General features: G+C 46.2%; 8 protein-coding genes across 11 annotated transcripts; 5 read left to right on the top strand and 3 right to left on the bottom strand.

Moving 5' to 3' along the window:
* Positions 1–5,706: 5,706 nt before the first annotated feature.
* LOC128254766 (pro-resilin) lies at positions 5,707–9,495 on the top strand. Its single transcript, XM_052984061.1, has 2 exons — positions 5,707–5,840; positions 8,343–9,495. The coding sequence occupies exons 1-2, from the start codon at positions 5,835–5,837 to the stop codon at positions 8,970–8,972; spliced, it is 636 nt and encodes a 211-aa protein (XP_052840021.1). The 5' UTR covers positions 5,707–5,834; the 3' UTR covers positions 8,973–9,495.
* Positions 5,860–8,305, bottom strand: LOC128254764 (casein kinase II subunit beta'). The gene is made up of 2 exons (XM_052984059.1): positions 7,619–8,305; positions 5,860–7,375 (listed from the first exon to the last, which is right to left on the bottom strand). Exons 1-2 carry the CDS (start codon positions 8,167–8,169, stop codon positions 7,273–7,275), a joined length of 654 nt encoding a protein of 217 aa, XP_052840019.1. The 5' UTR covers positions 8,170–8,305; the 3' UTR covers positions 5,860–7,272.
* Positions 9,496–9,755: 260 nt separating the features above from the next.
* Positions 9,756–10,503, bottom strand: LOC128254767 (uncharacterized). Its single transcript, XM_052984062.1, has 2 exons — positions 10,456–10,503; positions 9,756–10,394 (listed from the first exon to the last, which is right to left on the bottom strand). Exons 1-2 carry the CDS (start codon positions 10,465–10,467, stop codon positions 9,834–9,836), a joined length of 573 nt encoding a protein of 190 aa, XP_052840022.1. The 5' UTR covers positions 10,468–10,503; the 3' UTR covers positions 9,756–9,833.
* A 612-nt stretch (positions 10,504–11,115) lies between these two features.
* On the top strand, positions 11,116–17,803 carry LOC128254749 (VWFA and cache domain-containing protein CG16868). Its single transcript, XM_052984024.1, has 7 exons — positions 11,116–11,730; positions 11,801–12,563; positions 12,618–13,292; positions 13,347–13,928; positions 13,995–16,948; positions 17,013–17,143; positions 17,739–17,803. The coding sequence occupies exons 1-5, from the start codon at positions 11,431–11,433 to the stop codon at positions 16,061–16,063; spliced, it is 4,389 nt and encodes a 1,462-aa protein (XP_052839984.1). The 5' UTR covers positions 11,116–11,430; the 3' UTR covers positions 16,064–16,948; positions 17,013–17,143; positions 17,739–17,803.
* LOC128254760 (phosphate carrier protein, mitochondrial) lies at positions 17,020–19,740 on the top strand. 2 transcript variants are annotated; one of them, XM_052984053.1, is made up of 4 exons: positions 17,020–17,147; positions 17,739–17,950; positions 18,623–19,387; positions 19,458–19,740. In XM_052984053.1, exons 2-4 carry the CDS (start codon positions 17,752–17,754, stop codon positions 19,622–19,624), a joined length of 1,131 nt encoding a protein of 376 aa, XP_052840013.1. In that variant the 5' UTR covers positions 17,020–17,147; positions 17,739–17,751; the 3' UTR covers positions 19,625–19,740. The 2 variants fall into 2 exon arrangements, with proteins under 2 accessions (XP_052840013.1, XP_052840012.1); XM_052984052.1 differs by lacking the exon at positions 17,020–17,147 and adding an exon at positions 17,523–17,653.
* Positions 19,741–20,116: 376 nt separating this feature from the next.
* LOC128254753 (ATP-dependent RNA helicase DDX24) lies at positions 20,117–22,915 on the top strand. 3 transcript variants are annotated; one of them, XM_052984045.1, is made up of 5 exons: positions 20,117–21,622; positions 21,681–21,800; positions 21,858–22,310; positions 22,367–22,550; positions 22,612–22,915. In XM_052984045.1, exons 1-5 carry the CDS (start codon positions 20,212–20,214, stop codon positions 22,868–22,870), a joined length of 2,427 nt encoding a protein of 808 aa, XP_052840005.1. In that variant the 5' UTR covers positions 20,117–20,211; the 3' UTR covers positions 22,871–22,915. The 3 variants fall into 3 exon arrangements, 2 of the variants coding, with proteins under 2 accessions (XP_052840005.1, XP_052840006.1); XM_052984046.1 differs by having other exon boundaries at positions 22,367–22,554; positions 22,618–22,687; XR_008267579.1 differs by lacking the exons at positions 22,367–22,550; positions 22,612–22,915 and having other exon boundaries at positions 21,683–21,800; positions 21,858–21,999.
* LOC128254759 (sister chromatid cohesion protein DCC1) lies at positions 22,864–24,449 on the bottom strand. The gene is made up of 3 exons (XM_052984051.1): positions 24,291–24,449; positions 23,086–24,225; positions 22,864–23,032 (listed from the first exon to the last, which is right to left on the bottom strand). Exons 1-3 carry the CDS (start codon positions 24,326–24,328, stop codon positions 22,933–22,935), a joined length of 1,278 nt encoding a protein of 425 aa, XP_052840011.1. The 5' UTR covers positions 24,329–24,449; the 3' UTR covers positions 22,864–22,932.
* Positions 24,450–24,794: 345 nt separating this feature from the next.
* Positions 24,795–27,701, top strand: LOC128254830 (putative sodium-dependent multivitamin transporter). The gene is made up of 2 exons (XM_052984141.1): positions 24,795–26,049; positions 26,109–27,701. Exons 1-2 carry the CDS (start codon positions 25,068–25,070, stop codon positions 26,885–26,887), a joined length of 1,761 nt encoding a protein of 586 aa, XP_052840101.1. The 5' UTR covers positions 24,795–25,067; the 3' UTR covers positions 26,888–27,701.
* The last annotated feature ends 149 nt before the right edge of the window (positions 27,702–27,850 follow it).

Below are 27,850 nucleotides of genomic sequence, written 5' to 3'. Positions count from 1 at the left end.
TAGTTTTTTAGAATGAAAAATGAGTATTTTTAAAATTTTTGTATTTCACCATTTTAAACCTTAAACTATTTTAAATTTAAAGCATATTAAAATTAGTTGTAATGAATTTGAAAAAAAATGAACAAAGGAACAATTTAATTATTTTGCCTTGTACTATTAATACACATATATTTTAAAAAATTAATATTAAATATTTAAATAAATAGCCACATATTTATTTTTACCATTTCATTTATTTACCAGTGTACTAATACATCTGATTACGTTTTTTTTGATCATCTGCCCAACCTAATATTTAAGTAAGCCTTTGAACCACTGTGCACTCCCGACTTAAAGTTCAATTCAGATGAATTACAACCGAAATCATATTTGCCGGCTCGTTCCAGCGTGTCAGAGTTTCAATGTCAATGCTGCGAGCTAAGGATGAGGCCGCCGAGGTTCAGTGCCATGGATGGCATGGATGGCAGCAGTACACACATATAGTGGATGGCGATGGCCCAACCTTTTCTTCGCGGATCGCACTGAGTTCGCTGGGAAGGCGGAAGTCGGATCGAAGTGCCCATCGATATAGCAACGTGCGAGAATCGTAAGCATGTTTGCTCGTCTATTAATATGTGTGCTGATTCAGTTTCGGAGTCCGAGAGCTCATCATCCATCCAAGTGATGATGTGGGTAGGCCCGCAGAAAGTGCCAATCAAAGTGCCCCCCGAAACAGAAACAGGTTGACCCCCACGCAATAGGATGTAGATGTTGTAGATGTTGTAGATGTTGTAGATGATGTAGATGAAGTCGGAGCTAAAGTTCTTACAAGTGGCGTCGAGTTGATCCACACGTAGAGCTTGGCGAGCGGATTAGCCGCGAACTGCGGCACATTATCGCTGTGCAATCTTCGGCATTCCAGGGACAGAGACACAATAGACCATTCATCCGGTGGTGACCCGGGTGAGGAGTTGGAGAAACCTCAAATTACCGCCGGCGACACGCACCCGTCGAACGTTCTTCAATGGATTTCGGTTATCTAATGTGGCCCAAAACCAATTCCAAATCATCTGGCGTTGTGTAACAATGACAATCCCCGAACAAAGGCAAATTTTCGGTAGCTGCAACACCATCATTTGTTGCCTTGGCTGGCACTGGGAACAAACTTTATGACCGCTGGGGCCGTAAATAAATCACAGGACCCATGCTCCCAGCGCCCACAAAATGCAATGTTTAGTCACTAGCTTTTATTTGCTTTGGTTACGTGTGTGTCGACACTTAGCGAAACGTTTTCTTAGTATTTTTAATTGTAGATTAAAATTTTAAAGTAAACTTAAAGAAACAATTCCAAAGTTAAGTAATTTTAATCATTAAAATAAACTAAAATTTGTTTAAATATTTATTGTTCTAATTATATTGAACTGAATTATTAACTATTAGTATTGTTAAAAGTCCCAATTAGTTTAATATTATTTGTATACTTTCAAAATTTGATAAAATTGTATAATTTTTTAGGATTGCTATGATTTAGAAACATGTTGCATGGATATTATTAGAACTACATATTTATGAAATCTAATTTTTATTTTAAGGTAATTGTTTCAGTGTTACGTCGCCTTTTATTATCTGTTAAGGATAAACATAATTAAAATTGAATACAAAGTTTTCGAAAAAGTCAGAGGTGAAATATTTGATTGCTCAGTGGGTATTTTGCAGAGTGTGAGTGTGCCACATCAATCATCTGGAGCTCCTCTTTTGCCCCCTGATTGAGCTCCACCAGAATGAGAATGGCTGTGTCGCGGTTTCGGCCGACTTCTTCTGCCCCACCGTTCTGTTTCAAGTTTAATTGCTTCGCATACGTTTTAATTATCCGGAGTGCTGAGATCTAAGAGCCGAGTGCTCAATGGGGCACTAGCAGCCACTAATTTGGCAATTTGGCAACTGCACCAGGCGGCCGGCCGTGTGTGTGAGTGTAATAATTACTTTATGGAGTGCACTGTGAATGCGTCTCTTATGACAGCCGCAGCAGAAGTGCAGTGCGCGATCGAGATCGGGTCCATTGCTCAAATGCCAAAGGTGAGTGGTTCTACTTCCACGTCCACGGGGGATGAGTACAGCAGATTCCCAGGTGCGACCTTCGCGTGCTTCGCGTTCGTTTTGTTTTGATGGAATGTTATCAGCCACTAACTGGCGAGATTACAAGAGGAAGTTGTTGAAGACTGCTTTAAATTAAAAAAGTTCTCAAATCATAGCTTGGTTTTAGACAATGCTGTCTCTTGTAGCCTAGTTTTATTAAATCCCAATATTGTACACAATTTTGATTGAATTTTAAATGGGCAATAATAAAGTGATAAGTAATAATAAATTAACTTTAATTTCCAATAGCTTACGACAAGTTATGACTTTAATTTAAACACCTTTTAATTCAAGCAATTTTAGCGATTTAAGATTTAATATATGAGCCAAGACCTAAAATCATTTTGAAAGGCTTAGAGTTTTTGATTATTTTTCTCATTAACGTTCAAGTATTAATAACACATAAAATAAATCATGAAAGACTCTAATTTATTTTAAAATTAAATGATATAGCTGGGATTACTCAACAATTTATGCTTTCAAATTAAAAACTTAAGGAATTAAGTTTCATTAAGTAATAACTATTAAAAAGGACAGTCAATTACCCTACCCTACCCTACCTACCTACCCTACCACCCAGCTTACTCACATATATTTCAGTTCACTTCAGTGCCGTTGCAAATGTCAAAGTTTGGCAATTTTGTGTGTGAGTCAATCGACTTTTACTCGGATTCTGGCAAGAGGCAGTGACCTTCGCGTCGGGCGAAAAATGCAGTCGTCGTGCGAAGAACTGTGAGCCACAAAAATTACTCTCGAAATATCATCATCTAGAGTGGCTCGATGTTTTAAAGTGAGGCGCAATTTACATCAAAAGATGCCTTAATTGATTCTGTCCGCCGGGTCCGCGGTTCCGTCCGTCTTGGGGGGCATTGCATCAGAAATTATCGTAGTTTCATTTAAATTATACGTTGGCGCTCCACTCGTCAGCATTCTAGGTTACAAAACAAACACAGATACGGATCTCCAGATACAGATACAGATATGAAATCGGATTCGGGCAGTTGTAAGTATTTCAAGGTCCCCCCAACCCCTCATTCGAAGCTGTAGAGCAGCCATCAGAAATTACAAATCGTCATTGTCTTCGACTTGGCGCTTCATCACCTGGCTGGGTGCCATTAGTTTCCCTCTCCAACTCCAACTCCAACTCCAAAGCCAAAACCGTCTCCATTTAGATGGCCTCTCTGTCTGGCACGTTCAATGTAAATTAGCCGATGCAGGAAATTAAATGATTTTTTAATGTGCTGGAAAAATGATTACAAACGTACAAAAAACAATCAGAAGACGTTGAAAACTGAAAACTGAGCACTGAGCAATGAAAACCGAAAACCGAAAACAGATTTCAAGTTGTTCATGGAGTGCTATTGAATATGAATTTCAGTTTTTGTTTCCGAGACGGGAGTGGAGTGGAATGGAGTGGAGTGGGGCAAGGAATGCGGCAAAGCGAAGTTTTATTTAATTGTTTTGTTTACAATCCAAGACTCATATTAGCCATTATGAGATGTTATAGTTTTTGTTTGTTTATTATAATTTTTCGCGTTTGCATATTTGCAAACACAACTTCAAATGATCTTGGTAATTACAAAACTTTTCGAGTTTAATTTCTAATTTATTTTTATTGTGGTCTGTGGCAAGGTCGAGTATTACTTGCAGAAAAGCACTTTGCGGAATTGGCAGTGAGGAAGCTATTCAGATTCACCCCTTCCAACCACCCATCCCTTCGATCTTTCATTAATTTCCAGCTCATTTGGGGCGGGGCATCGCCTGGCCTTTGAATTTACAACTCATAAACTTGGCATTATCGAATGTGAAAGTCAGCTCGTGCCAAATCGCATAATGAGCAGAGACCGCTATAACAAAATGCCTGACAAAAATTCAACAATCCATTTGCCATGCATTCGAGCAATGAGCCAAAGACAATTGACCAAAGAAATATTTGCAGATCGTGATGGATGCTACGCCCACCGTTGCAAACTTAAATGAACATGGAATATGGCAATAAAATAATATTGAGTTACTTTTCCCCGTTGTCAAGTGTTGTGTTCAAGTATTTTTCGAGAGTTCAAGTTTTCTTTGTGTTATGCAATCGACTTTTTAATGGGATAAACAAATAATCAAAACTATCAAGCAAAAAAGTTTTAATACATTTGCAGGAAACAACAAATAAATATAATGTGTGGCCGTACATATTTGGTATCTGATTTAAAATGATCAAGGACAATCAATGTTTGTTGTGTTAAATATGAGTTTTTTATTTTCTGTTATTTTGGTAAACATAAAAAATATATTGAAAGATTTCATTTTGAAATTGTATAAATGATAACTATGCAAGCTCATGTTTTATTTCTTAGAAACCTTTTTGGTAATTACGTGTCTTAAAAACGTCCAATTTAATTTATATTAACATATCCCTGACTGTGCTCACATCTTATTTACATAAAATTTACAAGGCTAATATAAAAACTTATAAGACATCTTTGATGTTAATGACAAACTAGTGAAATAAAAGCTTTTTTTATCCTAACCATGCATAATAAAAACTTAATATTTTTAATTAAAATGTTGTTATTTATGGCCTAAAACACATTTAAGTCTTTTCTAATGCTCAGTTTAAATTCAATTTACATTTTTGACACCAGAGCGTATCTTTCCCACCAAGATAACGTATCTGAAAATCGTTTTGAAACGCTATTTCCCTCGCTGTGCTCACATCTCAATTGCGCTTATCCGACTGGAATCCATGTCAACGCCAATCCAAACAGCCACATCTGTGAACTCTGGGGCATAATCCAGCTCATTAGTTGGTCCGTAAAACAAAAACAAAAACAAAACCGAAACAAAACCTAGCGAAAACTCCCACGCACTAAGGGGAAACTAAGGGGTAACAATTTGCAGTGGCAGTAGAATTTGTGCCCGAATTTGTAGGGGCCTGCAGCAAGTTCGTTGCCTGAGTCTTTTGTTATTCGCTTTGGGATGAGGCTGCCGCTGCCGCTGCCGCTGCCAAAGCTGCCGCAAGACTGAAAAGCGAGGCCTGCGATCCGAGATGAAGATGCGTGGAGTGGAGCAGCTGCCGCCGCTCACTTGTCCGTGGCTCACATCTTCTGCCGGCGTCGCTGCTCGCCGCATGACTAATTCCATTACAAATAAGTGTTTGTGCTATTACACGAACGGCAACAAATGTTTATGGCCTGCAGCCGCAGGAGCGCGGTACTCGGTACTCGGTACTCCCTCGTCTCATTTGTTTGAACTGGAATTCGGAGTTGGATGGAGGCGACATCCGAATCATCTTCGCTCATTCGCCCGAACTCACAAAACGAAGCCAAACGAAGCCCGTCAAAATGTTTGGCGCTTTAATTTCAAAGTAACTAGTTTACTATAACAAACCTCCTCAAGCGTTTTCCCTCTTTTCTCCCACTGAGCACTGAGCACTGAGAGCAATCTGCTCTTTGCATTATTTTGTAATGTTTTCGAGTGCTCGTTCGGCTGTAGCACTCTGCCCAAAAATTAAAAAAAATCACATTTTGGCGCGCAATTTTTTTTGAAGCCGACGTCGACGCCGCAGCTTGGGCTGCCGCTCATTTCAAATATAAATACTGGCCTACGAAATTGTTTCAGTATCACAATCAAGTCAACCATCTTCGCAAGAAGAACACAGCCAACAGAGCAAGTTAACAAAAACCGTTTTCGTGTGTGCCAAAACCCCAAACAAGTGACAACACAGAATGAAGGTATAAATTACATAGCCAACTAGAACTGTCAAGTGTCAAGTGGTGTGCAGTGCTATAAGGAGTCCTCGCAAAAGGATATGGGCAGCAATAACAAAGGATCTATTTAGAGAACCTTTTCAGGATGAAAAGCAGTACTTGCTGTTTTGGGAAATATTAGAAAGGAATAGCAAAAAGTGTGTTCAAGGATATCAGCTTTTAGAAGTATTTAAAATGAATATCAGAAGAGAATCAAAAGCTCAAATCAATACAAATATTCGCTTCCTTGTTAGTAATCCTTTTAATTTCTTTATCATGCTCAAGTTTTATATCAGATAATATTTTATCGTTATCAGTATAACAAACTATTTCCTCATATTTAAACTCGATCACAAAGGTGCTAAAAACATTTCCAAAATGTATATTCATATTTCTTACAAGCCAATCAATAACCCTCATTTAAAATCGATATTTGGCCATAGACCGATCAATCAATTAAACAACTCATCAGACTAATGAAGCCTTGATTGTCTCACATCACACTTGGGCAGCAAATGGTAAAGAGAAGACATGAAATATTAATATTTGAGCCATTTTAAAAGTCAAGTTCAGCAGGGCGATTAATCAAGCGGAGATCCGCATAATAAATTTCATAAGCGGCCTCATCACGGCTAAGATCGCCATCAATTTGTCGAATGGGCTACTGTTTGTCTTTTGTTAGATTTGCGGAATTAGAACACGACACCGATCTCATCCGCCTGGGAAACAATTGCAGCCAGCGATCCCAGTACATTTCTAGGGTGCGGGTAGCAAACAACAATTGGTTGGGGTCATTTTGCAATGCTTATGCATTAGAGAAACTTTAAGTGGCGGAAGAAGAACTACTGCTGGACATGCCCAAGAAAGGCAGTCTGGAGATGACCAGGCGGCGATAAAAAGGCAGACAAAAGCGCCAAGCGTAGCACCTAAACGCCAATGAAGCATGAAAGTCAGTGAAGGCCCTGTACTCAAACACTCGGGCAGAAGATCTTTTGCACAAGATTCGGAAATTAGTTGTGTAAGCCAGCGCCAATGAGGTTCTCCCACAGGTTGTCCGCGCCACACGGCGTATACTTAATATTCAGACGCATTGCGCAAACCAGAGATCATCAGCCCTTCACTTGCAGCTTAGTACAAGCCAGCTCAACTCAGCTCAGCTCAGCTCAGCCAAATCCAATCCGATCCGAGCTTCACCTGAGACTGAGACCCAATTACCGCAGATTTGCATATGCCCCAGCTAAATGCTGTAGAGATGGGAAAGACAATGGCCATTCTGGGCCTGCTCGCAAGCCATTAAATCCGAACAAAAGATTGTCAAGCGGTTCGCAACGCAAGTTATGAGAGTTTAATCGAGCTGGCAGCCAACCAGCCGAAAACAGTAGCTACAGTTTCACATTACAAAATTTAGCATTCAGGATCAGGGATGGGATGTGGTATCGATTTCTAGCACTGGCGACATCTCTTTGAAGCCCTCATTCGGGGGTCGGTAGGCCATCTGGTGGATCTTGAAGCCATAGAGTCTGAAACATTCCAAAAATATTAGCTTTTTGATATTATTATAATTTAAAAGGTTTCATGTTTCAAATAATATTAGAAACGATATTCAGATCCTAGTATAGTTAATAAATGGGGCAGTGCTAATGGTAACATTTTGTATAAAGCTTTTAAAATATCCATAGTAAGAAGAGCACAATTGGTTAGCTGATCGAGAGTTATAAGTATCTCTGTATAGGGACCTCAAGGATTGGGAATTGGGAGCTAACCTGGGCACAAACTTCTGCTTCGTCCGCTTGGGCCGGGCATCCGGACACACCATGAACAGCATGTGTGGGAATCCGGTGCCGAAGTAGGCTCCGTCCAGATTGGAGTGCCGTGCCGCCTTGGGGATGTAGACATCGTTGCACTTGGGGCAGTAGATGCGGACCATCTCCTCGCCGGGATTGTCGCTCAGCCCGATGGGCAGCACCGACTGGCGCTGGCAGAAGGCGCGCGGACACGTGCCGAATGCACCCTTCTGGTACTTGTCCAGCATCAGCTCGATGCCCCGGTTGGTGAGGATGAAGCGGGCGTGTATCAGGCCGTACAGCTTCTCGGCACTGGCCTCCAGTTCCGGTTCGGCGGGTGCATCCGAGGCTGAGCCCGAGTTGAGGTCGAGGATCACCTCCAAGGCACAGCGGTAGTTCGTTACGTTCGAGTCCAGGAAGTTGAGGTTGAACTTGTCGTGGATGTAGTCCTCGTCCACCTCGCAGAAGAACTCGTTGCCGCGCTGCTTGCAGAACCAGTGGATCCAGGCACTCTCATCCGAGTCGGTCATGGCTGGCTAATGCTAATTCTAGGGACCTTAGATGCTATGTAACTTGGGGGAAGCTCAGTTAAAAAAAAAACGTTATAATTTCGAATAACTAGTATCTGGTTTAGAGTTTTGCGGCATGGGTTGCTACATAAGTTCTTATCTAATTAGAAACCTTAATGTGTATATTTTCGCAGGCCTTTACGTCTATTGCGCTGCTCGTGTGCCTGGCCGCCTGGACCCATGCGGAACCGCCAGTGCCCCAGAACCAGTACCTGCCGCCCAACCAGTCGCCGCAGGCGCCGACCAACAACTACCTGCCGCCCACGCAGGGCTTCCAGTCGCCGTCGAACAACTACTTGCCGCCACAGCGCACCGGCGGCAGTGGAGCGCCCAGCAACAGCTACGGAGCACCCATCGCCCAGCCCCAGAGTCAGTACGGTGCCCCGGCGCTGACGGGAGCCATCTTCAAGGGCGGCAATGGCAACGGCAATGGCAACGGCAACGGCTACGGACAGCGGGATGAGGAGCAGTACGGCCCGGCCAAGTACGAGTTCAAGTACGACGTGCAGGACTACGAGTCGGGCAATGACTTCGGCCACATGGAGTCGCGCGACGGTGATCTTGCCGTGGGCCGCTACTACGTCCTGCTGCCCGATGGTCGCAAGCAGATCGTGGAGTACGAGGCTGACCAGAACGGTTACCGCCCAACCATCCGGTACGAGCAGGTGGGCAATGGCAATGGCAACGGAAATGGAAACGGCAACGGACGCAATGGCGGTGGCTACGACAGCAACGCGCAGCAGGGCAAGTTCAACGGCTATTGAAGGAGAAGGGTGATTTCCCGATTCCCGATTTAGGTCGACCCCGCAGCTATACTCGTCTACTTCATGGGATCGCTGGCCGAGTATTAAACGCCCATCCAGCCAGAGAGCCAACGATCGCAGTCAGTCTATCCCTACTTCTACATATGCCCTTAGTGGGACGGCCGCCATTTTGCCATAGACAGGCACGTTCCTTTCCATTTCCGTTTCCCGTTTGCGATTCATTTCCGTTCGTTCCTTGTTTTCTGTCTCTACGCCCGGAACTCCTTGCCGTTTTGTTTTGTTTAAGCGCCTTCATTTTGTGTTAGTCTACGCACACACCCGCACACCCACACCCAACACACCACTCACACACAAACACCATGACCATTACGCATTCATACATACATGCATAAGGATTGTATTTAGTTTTTAAACGAAAATGGAAATTCGAAAGTGAAACGAACTTATGAGATTTTTGTGTATATTTAATAATTATTAAATGAATAAAGAAGCATTTTTGTATAAAACAAAGTCAAAAAAGAAAGTTCCAAAATGTGTTTTTATTTCAATATTTCAGCTATACTGATAAGAAATGGTACATTCAATATTTAAACTAAATATTAAAACAAAATATTCAACAAAATGCATTTTAAATTCCTTGATTTAATATTAAAATATTTTAGTATGATTTAAAATGAATGAAAATCAAAGCGAAAAATATTAAAATTGAGTAAAAAATTTGGATTTACTTTTTATTTTTGTATATACATATTATAACTTTTTTTTATTATTATGATATAAAATCTCTTGATAGGTTGTTAGAACGAAATCCATCTGTCCATTCCTTTAAACGCTTTGTTAAAAGATTTCAAATTCAAATATCTACTTCAAGACCCTCTCCAATTGTCCCTGATCGTTATATCGATAGACAGGATCCTTGAGCTGTCCCACAGTGGAGTAGCTCAACTGCGCCGTGAAGTCCTCATCGTTGGCATTTCGCTGAGAGCTAAAAGTAACTCTCTGCAGTTTATTATCCTGAGAGATTACGAAGTATCGGCCCTCTCTGACATTCGATTGCTGATTGTCGATGGAGTCCTTGGGAGTCGCTGGCTCCTCCTCGTCGGGATAGATGATTTTGAAGCCAGGATCAGGAGGACCATACTGGTTAGCCGGACGGGAGATCGGCAGGATCTCTTCCTCGGGGACATCCACTAGTTGCGGGGGCAGATAGTTTGGTTGAGGTTTATCCAGTGGTTCGATCTGGTCCACTCGTGCCTTGGTGATCTCCACTCCCTGACTTGATCGGATCGGAGGCACATACTCGTTGGGCAAATTAAACGGAATCCGCGGCTGCCAACCAGCTGGGGCATATGGTGCTCTACGTCCAACAGGTGGAACTAATTCTCCTCGTACAATGGCCAGAAAGGCCATCAAAGGAAGAAACTTTTTAGAATGTTATTTATAAAATCAGATATATTTCGATTCATAGATTTTGATATTGTACCTTTGCCACCATTTTGACGAACGTTGCAATCGAAACTGCGTTGCAATGTTTGGGACTCGATCATTTTTATATTGAACATTTGGATCCATTGCACTCTTTATCATGCCGGACACGCACCTTGTTCGTCTGACACCAATTGGACTGCATCTGTTCCATCTTCAGGCTACATAGTCACGTATCCAGCCGACAAAAATAAAAAGAATCGACGGCGCACAACCTTGACAACGGATGAGCGCATAATTGGCAAAGGCTCAAATTTGGTTTTGCTCACCGAAGTTTGTTAGCGTTTGTCAACTTGTAAGTGCTCATAAAAAGTGAAAGTGTTTTTCATTGTTTTTGTTAATAAATAGTTTCAATCTATTTTATTCATCTATTAAATGTATTTACTGATTAACCATTAAAAAACAATTCGAACTATGAAGTGAAAATATTCTGTTGCAAAAGAATTTTTAGGATATTATATGCCTAAATGATTATGAATTTAGTTTTGAGATTAAAAGATATTTAAATTTAAATGTTAAAAGTTTAAACTTCAAAATGTTTGATGTATATTTTTAAAAATACGTTACTTTTAGGGTACCGCATTTTTACTTTCAAATCGATGTAATATACAGCCACACTAATGTTCGCGGGATTTAGAGCTAAGGCTGCGATTTAACACCAAGCAAGCAACGGTCACACTTCGAACGGGATGTTAAGAAAAACTACAAAAATTTGACAAATTTATTTATTTTTTAAGCTAAAGCAGCATAATGCGAGCATTTCAGTGTTAATTATGAGTTGTCCCAGTGTCAGTGAGTAATGATCGAGTGCCTGCCATGCCAAACACAAAGGAATCAGCGAAATACATGTGACGAAATTCCATAAACAAATCAGCGTGCAGCTCTGGTAATATAGAACTGGGCAGGAATGGACCACCGAACTCCACCACTGCATTGCCGTCCAGACATGCGGTGAACTGCCTATTGTGCGCCAATGGCCACGGCGAACGCAGGAAACCCAAAAACCATGTGGCCCAGCTGCCGCCTCCACGCCGCGCTGCTCATCCTGGCAGTGCTGGCGTGCCCAACCAGCAGTCAACAAGTTCCTCTGGCCATAGCCAACGCAACTAGCAACCAAGTGCCTACGGATCCTGGCTTCATGCCCCTGCAGCAGTCGCCGGCGAGCGTCTTCTTCGTCAACCACAACCAGCAGAATGCCATGCAGCTCCGGCACAGCATGGAGGGCAAGCTGCGCAACATTCGCAATATGGAGATGCGGGTGGCCAAGATACAGGTGGGTTTTTTTTTTATCTATTCTTATGGCTTTTTAAGCTCCGATTTCATGCCCCAAATCCTCTATGCAGGAAATCTTCGACTCCATGCACCTCGCAAGCTCCAATGGAGCACCGCCCGCTCGCCAAGTCCCCAGCAACGACAGCAGCAACCTGCCCAATCCCCAGCTGCAGCGGGATTTGAGGCTATTTAGCAGCCGTCTGAGCATGAAACTGCAGAAGGCCACCAACGTGGTGCTGGAACTGCGAGAACTCTTTCTCTACAACCTCACCAAGGTCTGGCAATTCAGCTACGACGACGAGGATGAGGATTCCGAGAGCGAGTTGGACCTGGAGATGGAGTTGGAAGATCTGGCTGCCCGGAATACGGCTTCACCATCCACCGAGCCTGCGCCACTCTTCCTAAACAGTCAAATAGAGAACTGCCAGCCGGACTACGAAGCCGAATTGGAGTACGGCTCCTCGTCGACCCAATCAATTCACTACAACAAGCAGCAGATCCAAATCCTGAACTACCTGAAGTCGGACGATGCACGCGTCACCTTCTTGAATGAGAACAATGCCCGTTCCTTGGCTGTCAATGGCTACATATCGGAACAACTGCTTCAACTCAAGCGCCGGCTCAGCCGCAGTGATGCGGAAAACTCGAATAGCAAGCCCAGCAGTGGCAACCACTTCAAGCATATCTATTTTCTGTCCAACTCGGATGGAGCCTCTGCCAGCCTGCACTTTCGTCAGCTTTACGTGTCGGCCATCAAACAAAAATTTGTGCTCTTCCTCATCGATGTGGGATCGGCTCTGAACGCGGAATTGTTTGACCTCACAAAAAGCTTTGGTAAATACATTGACTTTAATTGGAATATATATATTATAATTTGTTTATTTGCAGTTCATGAAATGCTCCAGCTGCTGGAGGAGACGGATAAAATCTCGCTGGTAACGGTTTCCAGTGAGGCGCATTTCATGTCCCTGGATGCCTTTTCCGCAGAGGCTGGCCACGGAATTTATAGTGCTACTCGAGCCCACAAGGAGGAGATCATCAGCTATATTAACAACCTGAGTCGGGCACAAGCTCCTACAAATCACTCTTTGGGCTTCGAGTTCGCCTTTCAGTTACTCCACCGACTGCAGCAATCGGGAATGATAAACACGGCTGAGCAACCAGTGGAGTTTGTCTATATTACACGTGGTCTCTTGACTAATTTATCTGATGCAATGGCAGTCCTGCGAGTGGTGGCCGAGGGTCAACGGCGGCTCAGGGCCCCAGTGATCATAAACACATGCGCCGTGGTGCTGGATGAGAAGCGGATCATGTACGAAAAGCAATTCCTTAACGATGTGGCCACACAAAACTACACAAAGTACGAGATTGATGTGGCCAGTTGGTGGCCCAGTGGTCAGCAATCATACCAGTTGGCTGGACGCTTCTTTGTGCTTAGCAAAATGCATGCGGAGACGTCGCTGCCGCAGACAAGTTCACGGATCTTTGGACAGCTCTTTCAGGAGCGATATCTGAGCGACACTTTGGAGGTTCATCCCCCGGTTGTGGACGCAGACAGTGGAGGTGAGTTTTCATAGGTTTTAACTGTTCAAAAACTAAAGTTTCCTGTTCTTGCAGATGTTCTTGTCTCCATCACGCATGCCATTCCATTCTATGGGGTTGTGGGCGTAAATTTGTACCTGGCGGATCTTCTGGAGGATCTGCTTAACTATCCCAGTGCTTTATCCAGTGCCAAGCAGGGTAGTGGTTACGCCTTTCTCCTCGACCGCTCGACGGGAAACACGCTTGCTCATCCGGCCTTTCCGCGGCCGCTAATTCAGCGTGAGACGTCATATCCCGTAAACATTGCTTACCTGGAGAACGCCACGGACTTTTCCAGCCTCATACGGGAGCGCCTGCTGCATGAGGAGAGCGGCAACGCCACCACGGATGTCTACGTGGGCAGTCGAAGGTTGCAACGCACCTACCACTGGCAATCTGTGCTGGGATTTTATGTACTGTGCCTGGTCAGCAGTGGAGGCGATTCCCTGCGCAATGTATCCTCCACGCAGCGATATAACTTGAAGGACACCGTGTCCAACTACGAGCCTGGCTACTATGGCGAGAGCATGGACCTGCTGTACCATCGCTTGGACCTCAATCAGGGCGGGAGCGTCCAACCCAAGACCTGCCGCTACTTCAGGCAAATGGCCACAATGGGTAGGTCCTTTGAAGGATGTTCTATGAAGAAAGTAGTGATATAAATATAAATTCGATTTCTTGCAGATGCTCCCACTTTATTTCTCAGTGCTGCCGCCTTCGAGTCTCCGTTCGGATTCCTGCACAACAACAGGCCTCGAACCCAGCTGCGGCATGTGGAGTCCATAATGGCCTACCTTCGCGACTCCAGTGGCCTCCTGGCCAATATGGGACTGCGTCCCAGCATCCGGCATGAGGTGAGTGTGCTGTACCAGGCGATGCAGCAGCTACGACGCCGGCACCAGGACGCAAGAGGATCACTGCGCAGCCACATCATCCGACGGTACATGGCCAGTGTGAGTGGAGTGCTGCAGCTGTACCCAGGATGCCTGCTCAGCAGTAGTTACGATCCGACAAGGAGACCGTGGTTCCGGCAGGCCATGGCCCAGCCCGGCAAGATTGTAAGCACAGCTCCGTATTTGGATGCGGGTGGAGCGGGATACATCATCACCATTGCACACACCATCTTCGAGGGCAAGGCTCATGCGCTGCACTCTGTCCAGCAGGACAGGCCGGTGGCAGTGGTGGCTCTGGACGTTCCCTACGCCTTCTACTATCGTCTGATCCTGGAAGGCACTCCCATCTGTCAGCTGCCGCACATGAAGTGTCTGCTGTTCGAGCACGAAGGATATCTGCTGGCCCATCCCAGCATGCTGCAGCCTGCTACGACCACGAGGAACCAGCGGCGTCCACATGAGCACCTCACGCACAAGGAATCGTACTTGGCCAACGATGTGCTCAACCACGGCCAGTTGGTGAGGAAACTGGGCTGTGCCAGCTATCAGAACCGCACTCTGCAGCGTTACTACGCGTTCAATACCTCCCTGGCCACCATTCTGGGCAACGTTGTGCACGGCGAGCGAACCAAGTACGCGATTGCCCTGATCCGGGGCAGCAACCTCTTTGCCGCCGTACTCAACTCCAGTTGCGATGGCGGTGCCTTCTGTCCGTGCAGCACCATTGACCGCGAGTGTCTCAACTGCAAGCGGATGGATCAAACGGACTGCGAGTGCCCGTGCGAGTGTCCCATGGTGGGCGACAGTAGCTCGCCGTCCTCCCTCGTCTACTTTGCCAATTACACGCAACATTTCCCGTACTGTCCCCCACCCAGTGAGCACTTTGTTGCACTGCCACCGACAACGCAGCTACTCAGTGCGCTGCCCAGTTGTCCCGGATCTGCAGGCACCTGCGAAACGTACTCCACGCAGCGCGAGTGCCTGGGCGTGATGGGCTGCGAATGGTGCCAGCAGGATGTCGATGGCAGCATCTTTTCAACGCCCTTCTGTTCGTCGCAGGCGAGCTGCTTCAATGGAGTGCTTGCCTCGCTGACACCCTATGGCGAACTGGACGAGCTGGAACTGCTGGCTGCCCACAATCCGCAGAGGGAGCAGCACGCCTACTCCGCCTTTGGGCCGCTGGGAGGAGCCATTGTGGTGCTGGCCATGGTGATTGGCTTTGCCATTTACTGCTACAGACACAATCTGGATGCCCAGACGCAGGAGCAGTTCTATGTGGACTCGGTGCAGGAGGAGAACTACGGTCTGCCGCTATCCCGATTCAACTTTGACGACTGCAAAGCGCACGATGAACCGCCCCTAGGTGGCGGCTACGACCACGCATCTGCGCAACGGCAGCTGATGCATGCGGCGGACATATCGCCGTACCACGTTTCCAGCGGCAGTAGCTACCGCCGGCCACCCAACGGGGAGTCGGACCACGGCTACAGCACGATGACGCCGCACGAGGACAGCTCCGACCAGCAGTGCTTCACGCTGGCGGAACCCTTGCTGCTGCACGACAAGCGGCACAGCAAGTCGGACACCATGTCCATATCCACCTCCATATCGAGTCCCACGAACCGGCAGCAGTCCTCCACGCAGCCCAACACGCATCCGTACTTGAGCAACCAGCCGGCCTCGAAGACGGAGCGCTACAAGCAGGTGCAGGCCACGCCCTCGCCCTGCCGCGGACCGCCCGCCGGTGGGGGCGGTGTCTACGGGCAGACCACGTTGCCCCTGGAGGGGGATGAGTCCCGGCCGCACTACATCCTGGCTCCGGTCACGGTGCACCGGCACATGGAAACTGCCGAGTCGTAGTCCACATAGCGTTGTTAAGTTTTAAAGCGTAAGATGTCCGCTTGTTTGCCAATTTAGTTGTGTAAGTTTCCCAACGGGCAGTTCAACTGCCGCCTGTCCGGAATGAGTGTTCCGCATTCCAGACATGCCAGGGGCTTAGGAACTCCAGTTCTGACCCATCTGTATCTATTGGAGCCTCTGAGTACGAGTCCAGTACCAACTATTAAGTGATGACATTGTTTCTGCTCAATCAATCAATTTTTGATCGATGTATTGTATTGTATTGTATTTTACTGTAATTTATTGCAAAAAGTATTACTATATTATGTGCAGCTATATACTTCCGATATTTTTAGCATTTATTTGATAAGCACCAACAACAGAAACGTACTTACTTGTCTGATTGTAAGATACCATGTCGTATACCGTTTTTTGTAATAGATCCTAAGTACACAAAGTTACTAACAACCGATTTTAGTACTACACACGTCTATAATAGCAATGTACGTTTCAAATAAAATGTTTAAATTTTGCTAAAAAAAAAAAAAAAAACAATCACAAGATCTTAATCTTAACCTTGATCCAGAGCGGTCCGATGATCGATCGATTGAGTTGCCAACTTCTCGTCCTCCGATCAGCTGGCCGCACGTTAATGAATTTATTTTTACACATATACAGTTTATAAGCAAAGCAGACGCTGCTCAATGGGCAATTTCTCGGCTGCCTGTGGTGGCCAAAAGTTGCCAATTTATAAATAACAATGTCTGATTAGGGGTTGTCAAGGGGTTTTCAGAGCAAATATATTGAAGGCTCACTACAAAACAGTTTTATTACACAGATTAGCTGTGATATTTGTAAATTCGTTTTTTACCCGATACCCAACCGTTTCGAACCCGCAAGCAACCGGTTCGTACACACCACACTTGGCAACCCTGGACAGAAGCTGCTAGCTCTCACTTTTCCATTGCAGCCATTGCATTTGGTTTTCTGGTCTGGCGCACGACGAACGTTGTTTTGGGTCCCAACATTTCAGCCCAACAACAACTCTGTACTTCAACCATATCTCTGGCCTATCTGCACTTCACTTCCTTCGACTTTGAAGTGAGTGAGTCGAACCGTTTCGCTTGCCGAAAGCCGTTTTGTTTTTCAAATGTTTTCGAAATATGTACAAAGTGCTCCGATACGTACCGAGAGGGAACTATTACGCAATGCATAGAAAGTGTTTGGCGAACGAGAAAAAAAAACAATAGTTATGTAAAAATAATTGCATCTATAAAATCTTAATTTGAGACTTTTCAATATAAAAGAGAGTCTGAGTGGAACGTCTAGCAATCACTTTTCGGAAACAGAAGAATATGTTTTACCATAGTGATTATGGTAATACTTTAGTAATTGTTTTGCTTATTAATTAGTTTAAATGTTGTTATGATAGATGGAAAAGGATTTAGGGTTAGATAACATTTGAAGCAAATAGGGAATCCCCAGAAAATCTTTACCATTTTTGATGGAAAATACAAGACGTAAACTTGGAAAAGGTTTTCCATAAGTATATAATAGATGAGAATTTAAATATGAAGAGGACACTAATGGGCTATAAATGTGTGGTTTAAGGTAGGAATTTTTAAAACCAATTTGATTACATCATGACCTTAACCTTGATGCTTTTTAAACCCTTGATCTTTGTATTTTTTTTTAGAAAACAAGACACCATGTTTAAGTCCCTCTTCGATGCCGCGCAGAACTCAACGTTCAAGTCGCCATTCACCAGCGTCAACTGCCAGGCTGCCCCACCTGCCTCCGCCCCCACATCCTCCGCTGTGGTGACCCCCGCCCTCGCCCTCAAGGATGTCGCTCCACGCCAGCTGAGCCCCAACCACGACTTCGCCGCCGCTGCGGCTGCCGAGGGTGGTAAGTAGGACGATCACTTAGAAAAACCTCTCATCATATAAAATACCAAATTAAAATAACAATAAAATTTTCCAATGATTTGTTAAGGTCTTAAGTTCAAACTTAAAGTTATATTTTTAATTTTATAGTTCGGATGCAGATACAGAAATCATATCTTCAAAACATTTTAAGACTTCAATTAAAATTAATTAAATGAATTAATAATTAAGTTATTTAAAAAAATTAAAATAGTTTTAAACGCAGACTAGACATTTTTTTTTTAAATAAACTAAACCAAAAGTAGAAAATACTTGTTGAAACTTTAAGACCTTAATAAAATTGGTATATAATTAGAATTTTTCAAATTAAGGTAAATTTATAACTTTTAAATTTTAAATCAACCTCCAAAGTTATTAAAAAAAAATTAAAGAACTTGCGAACAAAAATCAAAAATATTTTGATTATTATTTTGAATATTAAATGTTTGTGTGTTTGTGTTTGTGCAGGTAAAATTACACTTCTCAAATTTATTATATCATAACTAAAAGTTAAACTTTTTAATAAAAACTTTAATAAGCTTTTGGATGGAAAATTAAGTCCCCAAAATTGTTTTCTATTTGCATTTTTTATAACTTTTTCATAAGAAACACTTAGATCAGATTTATAATGATGCTCTATTCTAATCCACGGCAGACTCCTGTGAATTCGGCTCGAACCACTACTTCCTGCTGTGCGGCCTGGGCGGCATCATCTCGTGCGGCTCCACACACACCATGGTGGTGCCTCTGGACTTGGTCAAGTGCCGCCTGCAGGTGGACCCGGCCAAGTACAAGAGCGTGTTCACCGGCTTCCGCATCAGCTTGGCGGAGGAGGGCGTCCGAGGACTGGCCAAGGGCTGGGCCCCCACCTTCATCGGCTACTCGATGCAGGGTCTGTGCAAGTTCGGCCTGTACGAGGTGTTCAAGAAGATCTATGGCGACGCTATCGGCGAGGAGAACGCATTCCTCTACAGAACCGGACTCTACCTGGCCGCCTCGGCATCCGCCGAGTTCTTCGCCGACATCGCCCTGGCGCCCATGGAGGCGGCCAAGGTTAAGATCCAGACCACGCCCGGATTCGCCAAGACGCTGCGCGAGGCTCTGCCCAAGATGACGGCCCAGGAGGGCGTGGCCGCCTTCTACAAGGGCCTGGTGCCGCTGTGGATGCGCCAGATCCCCTACACCATGATGAAGTTTGCCTGCTTCGAGCGGACGCTGGAGCTGCTCTACAAGTACGTGGTGCCCAAGCCCCGTGCCGATTGCACAAAGGGTGAGCAGCTGGTGGTGACCTTCGCCGCCGGCTACATTGCCGGCGTCTTCTGTGCCATTGTCTCGCATCCGGCGGACACAGTGGTGTCCAAGCTGAACCAGGCCAAGGGAGCCTCCGCCCTGGACGTGGCCAAGCAGCTGGGTTGGTCTGGTGAGTAGTGTTATTGGGGTCTACCTGTGGCTCCTTCATCTGAAATCGTTTCTTTCTTCCTTTTCTCTAGGACTCTGGGGCGGTCTGGTGCCCAGGATCGTGATGATCGGCACCCTGACTGCCGCCCAGTGGTTCATCTACGACGCCGTCAAGGTGTTCCTGCGCATGCCACGCCCACCACCACCGGAAATGCCCGAGTCGCTGAAGAAGAAGCTGGGCGTGACTGGCGAGCAGTAATCCAAATATATTGAGCCAAGTGTTTTTTTAATTTAGAGCGAGCAGAATGTTAAACGAATTAAACTGGATTTGCATAGATAAACCACACAGTAAATAAAAACTATTCAAAAATGGAACGATCTTTGAATTAAGGATTTGTCCACAGTATTTATATTAAATCTCATAATATTTTGATTTGAAAGTCTGAAAATAAGTCAAAAAAGTCTTAATAAATGGTAATCTATTAATGCTATCTGCATATTCTGTTTTGAGAAGATTCAAGGTGATATTTGTGAACTCGTTTTCCTACGTCATTTTTTTTTTAGATATAAACGATTTTGTACAATCATTGTTAATTGAGTAACAAGCTACCAAATTCTTTTTTAAATATACAACATATTAATGTAATAAAGGTAGACCCCTAAATCATTCAAATAACCGCCAAAGCTCAAGTTTGTAGTTCGGCATTGTTCAACACTGAAGAGCCGGCACTGTCCAACACCGAACAGCTGTGCATGTCAACAAACAGCAGCAAGAAGAAGAGGCATTCAACACGCGGTCGGCGGGCTGCAGTTAAATTCAATTTTTCTTAATTAAACATTTCAAGTATGGTCCAGAATAAACAGAAAACCGCAAAGCCGCCAAAGGCAGCGAAACGTCCAGCCAAGGAGGATGCAATTTCCAAAGCGGAAAGCTGGCAAAAGGTGAAAATCAAGGGCCACGTGATATCCGATGATTGCGGTGGCTACGAGGGATTGATTGGTCTGGAGGTCCTCAAGGACTACGATGCAGCGCTGGTAAAGTCCTCGCAGAAGAGGGTCAGTTCCCGCAATCCTGCCAGAGAACGCAAGCTGAAGAAGAAAAAGAGGAAGGTGTCCAAGGGCGGAGATGAGGACTCCAGCGAGAGTTCCAGCGAATCGGAAAGCGAGGAGGACGTGGCGGCCGCAGCCAAGGCCAGTAAAAAAGCTCGTCTTGCCGAGCGGCATGCCCAAAAGATGCAGAAACTACGTGAGAAGCGGGAGAAGCGAAAGGAGCTTCGCAAACAGAAAAAATCAAAGGGCAAGGAAAACGATAACAGCGAGGATTCCAATGATGAATATCCGGAAGATCGCTTTGCACTGCTACGACCGCCGCCTTTGGATGATAAGGAAAGACTTGCCCAGGCGGAAGAGGAATCCAGCGCCGAGGAGGCACCAGAACTAGTGCCGATTTCCACAGACGAAGTGGAAGATGTCTCCGCCTGGAACGGCCTGGGAGTTCCCGCTCCCATCCTGCGTGCCCTCGGCGAGCAGGGCTTTAAGGCACCCACTCAAATCCAGGCCTTGACTCTACCCGCTGCCATCCACGGCAAAAAGGATATCCTCGGAGCAGCCGAAACGGGCAGCGGAAAGACCCTGGCCTTTGGCATTCCTATGCTGGCCGGCATCATGGAGCTGAAGCAAAGGAATATTCTCTCTGGCATTCGAAAGGCGCCCAAGGTGAAGGGACAGCAGCCCGAGCCAGCGGCCGATGAGCACGAGTTGACTCCTCCGCCGGAGGAATTGGATCATGTTTCCGGAGCCAGTGAAGAGGAAAGTGATGCGGAGGAGCATGCCCAGCGCAAACAGACCCCCTTGTACGGTCTGGTGCTCACACCCACCCGGGAGTTGGCCGTGCAGGTCAAAAATCATCTGGTGTCGTCTGCCAAGTACACGGGCATTCGAGTAGCAGCCATCTTTGGTGGCCTTGCCGTGGCCAAACAGGAGCGCGTGCTACGACAGTGTCCAGAAATCGTTGTGGCCACACCTGGTCGTCTCTGGGAGCTTTACGCCCAGGGCAATCAGCATCTGGGCAAGATCGAGGATGTAAGCTTCCTGGTCATAGACGAAACGGATCGCATGGTGGAGAAAGGGCACTTTGAAGAGCTCAGGAGTCTTCTCAAGGTCCTTAACTCGGATGAACAGAAGAAACAGCAGCGCCAGAACTTTGTTTATTCGGCCACGCTGACACTGGTTCATGACCTTCCCGATCACATGCAAAGTATGCAACTTAATCACCTCCTAATCCCTTTAAATTATCTTTTATATTTCCCTTTTAGAGCGCAATGTGGGCAAACGACCCAAGTTTGTGAAGCAAACGGTGGATCAGAAAATTGAGAGCCTCATCGAGGAGCTAGGCATCTCCCAACCCAAAATTGTGGACATAACAAGCACACAGCGTGAGTATTTTAAGTTCATTTTAGGTTAAATACCTCATTTACCATTGTTCTTTGCAGAAACCGCCCAAACGTTGACCGAGAGTCGACTGCTGTGCCCAATCGATCATAAGGATTACAATCTATACTACTTTATTCAGCGCCATCCGGGCCGCACCATTGTCTTCTGCAATTCCATCGACTGTGTCAAACGACTGGCCACGCTCTTCGGCTTGCTGGACTGCAATCCTTTGCCCCTCCACGCCAACATGATCCAGAAGCAGCGCCTGAAGAACCTGGAACGCTTCCGTGACTGTCCCACGGGCTTGCTGATAGCCACTGATGTGGCTGCCCGGGGCCTGGACATACCGAATGTGGAGCATGTGATCCACTACCAAGTGCCGCGCACCAGTGAGAACTACGTCCACAGGTCGGGTCGCACAGCGCGAGCCAATAAGCACGGCATAACCGTCATGTTCATGGAACCGGGCGAGGTCAAAAGCTATGTGAAGCTGTACAAAACACTAGAGAGAAGTGAGTGGACGGATAAGTCAAACGAAAGATTGTTTTCTTAACACCAATTATTTCAGCTGAGGATCTGCCGCTCTTCCCCATCTCGGAGCGATTCCTCCCCGCTGTCAGAGAACGCGTGAATCTTGCACGGGACTTGGACAAGGAAGAACTGAAGCTAAAACGCGTTCAGAGCGAGCGCGGCTGGATGAAGAAGCATGCCGAGGAAATGGACATGATCATCGATGGCTACAACGACGAGTCGTAAGTCTAATAGATAAGGCATATTTTGTAAAGGACTACAACTCATTGTTTTTAAACGCAGTGGCAGTGACCAGGACGAGGATCCTTTCGTTATCGAACGCCGGCGCAACCGCCTGCGAGTGGAGACAGTCAGAGCCCAGCTTAACGCTCTACTGGCCCAACCGATCTTCCCCAGAGGATTCAGCTTTAAGTACCCCAACAGCGAGGCAACTCAGTTGGCCACGAGTCACTCCCAAAGTGCTGTGGAGACCATGAAGGCGGCCATAGAAGACCAGAAGCAGGCCAAAAAGGATCGCAATAAGCGTAAAAGGAATGCCTAGGACAAACTTAAACTATTTTTATTAAATAATGGATAAAAGAGTTACCACTTTGGATGCTTCAATTAATGCTTTGAGACAAAGTATCGCACACCTCCCTCTGTTAAAGATCGGGCGTGCTTGGCCAGCAGCGTGGATACGGACAAAGTAGGGGTAGTAAAACATCTGGATTGAAAAGAAAACTTTAGAAAATCCCAAGACTGCTGATATGAACTCACTCTATGTACGGTTCCATTTCATCCATTGTCCACCTCTGCTTAGTTTTGAACATAGCCTTCATACGATCGTTGATCGTGGTGGGCAGCTGCTCCTCGGCCAGCGAGCGGATGCAGGGCTGAGCCCCCTCCTTGTCGCAGATACCCAGACCTCGAAGATACTTCAAGTGGCAGGCCATACCCTCGGGCAGCGCCTCCTGCCAGGTGCGCATGAATTCCTCGTTGCGGAATCGCAGGCCGGGCTGGAGAATGTTCTGTGCCACAATCCTGGCCACCAGTGACTCCTGGTACTCAAACTTTCCCGGACACCGTTCGCTGGGAGTGGTATAGATATCGAAAAGACCCGCCACAACATCCTCGGGAGCGATGCCCTTCAGGGCATTGATGGTTTCCTTTCTCTCCACTTCGTCCAGTGCCCAGGAGTTCTCGCTGATCACTCCCAGCATCAGACTTATGGTGCGGTACTCGTATTCGTACTCCATCACCCGCATCCGGCCGTCCAGCTCCATGGCTCGATAGTGGCTCAATCCCTCCATGAACTGTGCCCGGCTGCACTGCACCGTGTCCAGAAGTTGGGACAAGGTGAAGAGCAGCTTTTGCTCCACGCAGAACTCGTTCTCAGGCCCCGAATAGCGAGTCAGTTGAAGGAGCTCGCCCAGTTTGCGGAAACGCGGCTTGATCTCGCGGCACTCAAAGTACTCGTGGAACACTTTGAGTACGTGACGCTGCTCCAGAGTCCGCGGAACCTCCAACTCGTCCTCCGTGCTGTCGTTGAGACTACGCTCCAGGGATGCGTTGGCGTTGCCTGTGCGTGGGCTTTTAAGCGGTGATGTGCTAGTGGCAGCGGCGAACTTCAGGTCCGGCACCAGGAGCAGACTGTTGGAGATCTCGGCTCCCTTAACGTCGTACGTTCGCTCGTCGGTGCAGAGCACCACCTTCTCGTTTTGGCCGCCCTTGAAGTGCAGCGTCTGGCCGTCGCGGATCTGCTCCAGCATGTGCCCGTCCAGCTCGAGCAGACGCAGGTTGTCGGAGTCCACGTCCGCCGAGGGGAAGTACAGCGCCTGGGTGAGCTGGGTCAGCTGGCGCTCGTCCAGCTTGGCGTGTTTCACTATGATCTTCACATCCTCCGGCGTGCGCACGTAGCTATTGAATGGAGTAGGCCAAATCAGGGGTTAAGGGTCCTTTGGAATGTCGACAGGGGCACTTACTGCTGAGGGGTGTTCTCATCCACCTCCATCAATTCCATTTTTGCAGGATGTAAACAAAAACTAATTGAGCAAGCCAATGGGCGGGAAGATTAAGTGTGCCCACAGCGCCACGTAGTTGCCACATCGCTAGAGTTTATTTGAGCGACTCTCTTTCAATACCTGAGATTTCAAAAAATCAATTAGCCCCTAGCATCACTTTATTAAAATTTCCTGGATATTTTCATCTATTTAGTTCAACACAAAAGTTTTGATATTCCCTAACTGACGAACACCCAAAATTAATTAAACATAAATATTAATTTAACTTGATGGAAAAAAGGCCAACAAACACGAATAAATATATTATTACGTACAAGAAAAATGTGTTCTTAATTTTAAATTTATCTAAATATGATGGGATTTCAAAACGTTGAACAAAAACAAATCTGGCAACCCTTTTACTCTGGTGTTACCGTATTTCAGCATCTGTAATGTGCTGGCTTATTTAAACTACCCAGGTAAGGTCACTCTCGCAGCGCAGCTGATCAGTTATTTAACGGTCGAAGCTTTCGCGAGAACGAGAACGTTTCTATCTGCGCACTGATTTCGGTGGCAAGCGTGTTTTGGTTTTGCCCGTTGCCGTGCACTTGCGCCCACTTTAGAAAGCGCTGACTGCGGGAAAGGTCGTTGTGTCGAGCGTTCAATCACTGGCTGTGACGTTTGTGGAAAATCAATTCGGATTGGTGACGGACGTCGACCTCCGTGCGCTGATAAGCGGAGAGCCCTGGTAGCGGCAAGATGCCCGTGGGAACGTTCGACGCCTGGGACACGGCTGTCCTGATCAGCATCCTGGTCATATCGGCCCTGATCGGCATCTACTACCGCTACACGGGCGGCAAGCAGAAGACCACGCAGGAGTACCTGATGGCGGACCAGAGCATGACCACATTCCCAGTGTCCTTCAGTCTGATGGCCAGCTTCATGTCGGCCATCTCTCTGATGGGAGTGTCCAACGAGTCCTACGAGTTCGGCACCATGTTCTGCGTGATCAACATTGCCTACGTGCTTAGCACACCCATTGCCGCCTACCTCTTCCTGCCGGTGTTCTACAGGATGCGGACGACCAGCGTGTACGAGTACCTGGAGCGGCGTTTCGGCCAGGCCACCCGGCTGTCGGCCTCCCTGGCATTCACCGTGCAAATGATCCTCTACATGGGCATCGCCCTCTATGCTCCGGCCCTCGCCTTGGAGGCGGTGACCGAGATACCGCGGTCGATGGCCATCGTGGTCATCGGACTGGTGTGCACCTTCTACTCCACGCTGGGCGGCCTGAAGGCGGTGCTCATTACGGATGTGTTTCAGTCCTTCCTCATGTTCGCCGCCATCTACGCGGTGATTGCCGTCTCGGCCATAAAAGCCGGAGGATTCGCGGCCATCTGGGAGGTGGCAGTGGAGCGAGGCCGTGTGCAGTTCGATGACTTCTCCCTGGATCCCACCGTAAGGCACACTTGGTGGTCACTCATCATTGGCGGCATGGTCACCTACCTCTCCCTCTACGGAGTCAATCAGACGCAAGTCCAGCGGCTGCTGAGTGTACGAAATTTGAGGAGCGCTCAGTCGGCGCTCTGGTGGAACTTGCCCATCCTGGGAATGCTTAGCTTCAGCACCATCTTCAGTGGGCTGGCCATATTCTACTACTACCGCGACTGTGATCCGGTGCTGGAGCATCGCATCGAGAAGCGCGATCAGGTCATGCCGCTCTTCGCACTGGACACTATGGGTGAGTTTTTTGGGAAATCCCGTAAAGAATTTTTCTAATTACTGTTATCTTTCCGGCAGGTCAATACCCTGGGTTGTGCGGCCTCTTTGTGTCCGGAATATTCTCCGCCAGTCTCTCCACGATTTCGTCGGCAGTTACCTCACTCTCGGCAGTTACGCTGGAGGATTACCTGAAGCCCTTGTACAAGGCGATATTTAAGCGGACGCTCGTCGACTCCCAGTCCACGTTGCCCACAAAGGTGGTGGCCTGTATTTTCGGATTGCTCTGCATCGGACTGGCGTTTGTGGCTGGCTCCATGGGTGGAGTCCTTCAGGCCTCGCTCACCATTTTCGGAGTTGTGGGCGGACCGCTGCTGGCCGTTTTCACCCTGGGCGTCTGCACTACGCGCACCAACCAACGTGGCGTGCTTCTGGGATTCCTTGTCTCGCTGATGGTTTCCTTCTGGATGGGTTTTGGCGGACCAAAACCAAAGCCCGTTACCCTAGAGTTCAGTACCTCCGGATGTACAAATGCCACGGCGCTCCTAGCACATGCCATTGAACTCGGCGCCAATAGCAGTCCAGTGGTCATCGAACCGCACTACTTCTGGTTATATCGAATTTCCTATATGTGGCTAAGTGTGATCGGCTTTCTTATCGCCGTGGTCGTCGGCTATGGCAGCAGTATTGTGCTGGCGCACTTTGGATGGGCAGAAAACTCGGAAATCTATTTGGACAAGTATCAGAAGCAACTGGACTACGACCTATTCGCACCCATACTGTCTCGTCGCTGGCGTCGCCAAGCGGAACAACGAAACAATTTGGCTCAGGATGAGACGCTCACCAAGCTAACTCATTAGTAGTTCCGGCCGAAGACTTAGAGTAATATATTTATGAACAATTAGGAATTTCAAGGAGGAATTAGATTAGTGTTGTTACGGATGTCGTACCTAAAAGTGCATAACTATGTGACCTTTTTGTATACCTGTGTGAACTAAACTTGCATACAGAGCGACCAGAACAGAGTCTTCCATATACATATAAACAACGATAATTATTAGTTATTAACGGTGTTGCAAATGTTCACAAGCTGATCGTTAAGTGGCCTCGTAGATTAGTCAAATGTTTTTTACAATTATATCTAAAGAGAAGAATATTACCTCAACAGACTTTTAGAAGCGACAATAACTACATTGAAGCGTGTTGGCCGATTACTTTCCCATGTTGGGCATTGACAGCCACAATGCCCACATAAATTATTGACTTAGTTGTACACTTAGTTTTACTGGAATATTTATGTTCATACCTACTTAACTCTATTTAATTGGATCCCTCAATTACTCGATATTTTCATAGTTTCCAATCTTTTATTTACATAGTACAGCTCTAGGTCAGGGATTTATATATATACACAATGAGCACCCCTATAAATAGTTACTAAAATGTTCTTACATTGTGTTGAATTGTGTTTACTTATATAAGAACCTTTAGATTACACGAATATTCTATAAAAACATTAACATATGTATATACGCTTGTTGTGTCACAATCAATTTTGAATAATAAGCTATGAATGTTATATTATATGTATGCATTTGTAAAATCAAACTGCTGACCATTAAAAACAACTGTTCTACAAAATGTGACTGAAAAAACAGACGTTTTGTGTTTTGAAAACATTTGGCTTGGATTTCAAGAATTACTTTGAGCAGCTCATGTGTTTTTTTGTTTCTCCGAAATCACGATGAGCTGAGAATTTACTCCGATAAGCAAATTTGTGCACTCAGTTATCAAGGTTGTCCAAGGCTCGTACTCGATGAAAA

The sequence above is a fragment of the Drosophila gunungcola genome (assembly GCF_025200985.1).
Source record: "Drosophila gunungcola strain Sukarami chromosome 2R unlocalized genomic scaffold, Dgunungcola_SK_2 000006F, whole genome shotgun sequence".
Classification (NCBI taxonomy): domain Eukaryota; kingdom Metazoa; phylum Arthropoda; class Insecta; order Diptera; family Drosophilidae; genus Drosophila; species Drosophila gunungcola.
This window is presented reverse-complemented; position numbering and strand designations above follow the sequence as displayed.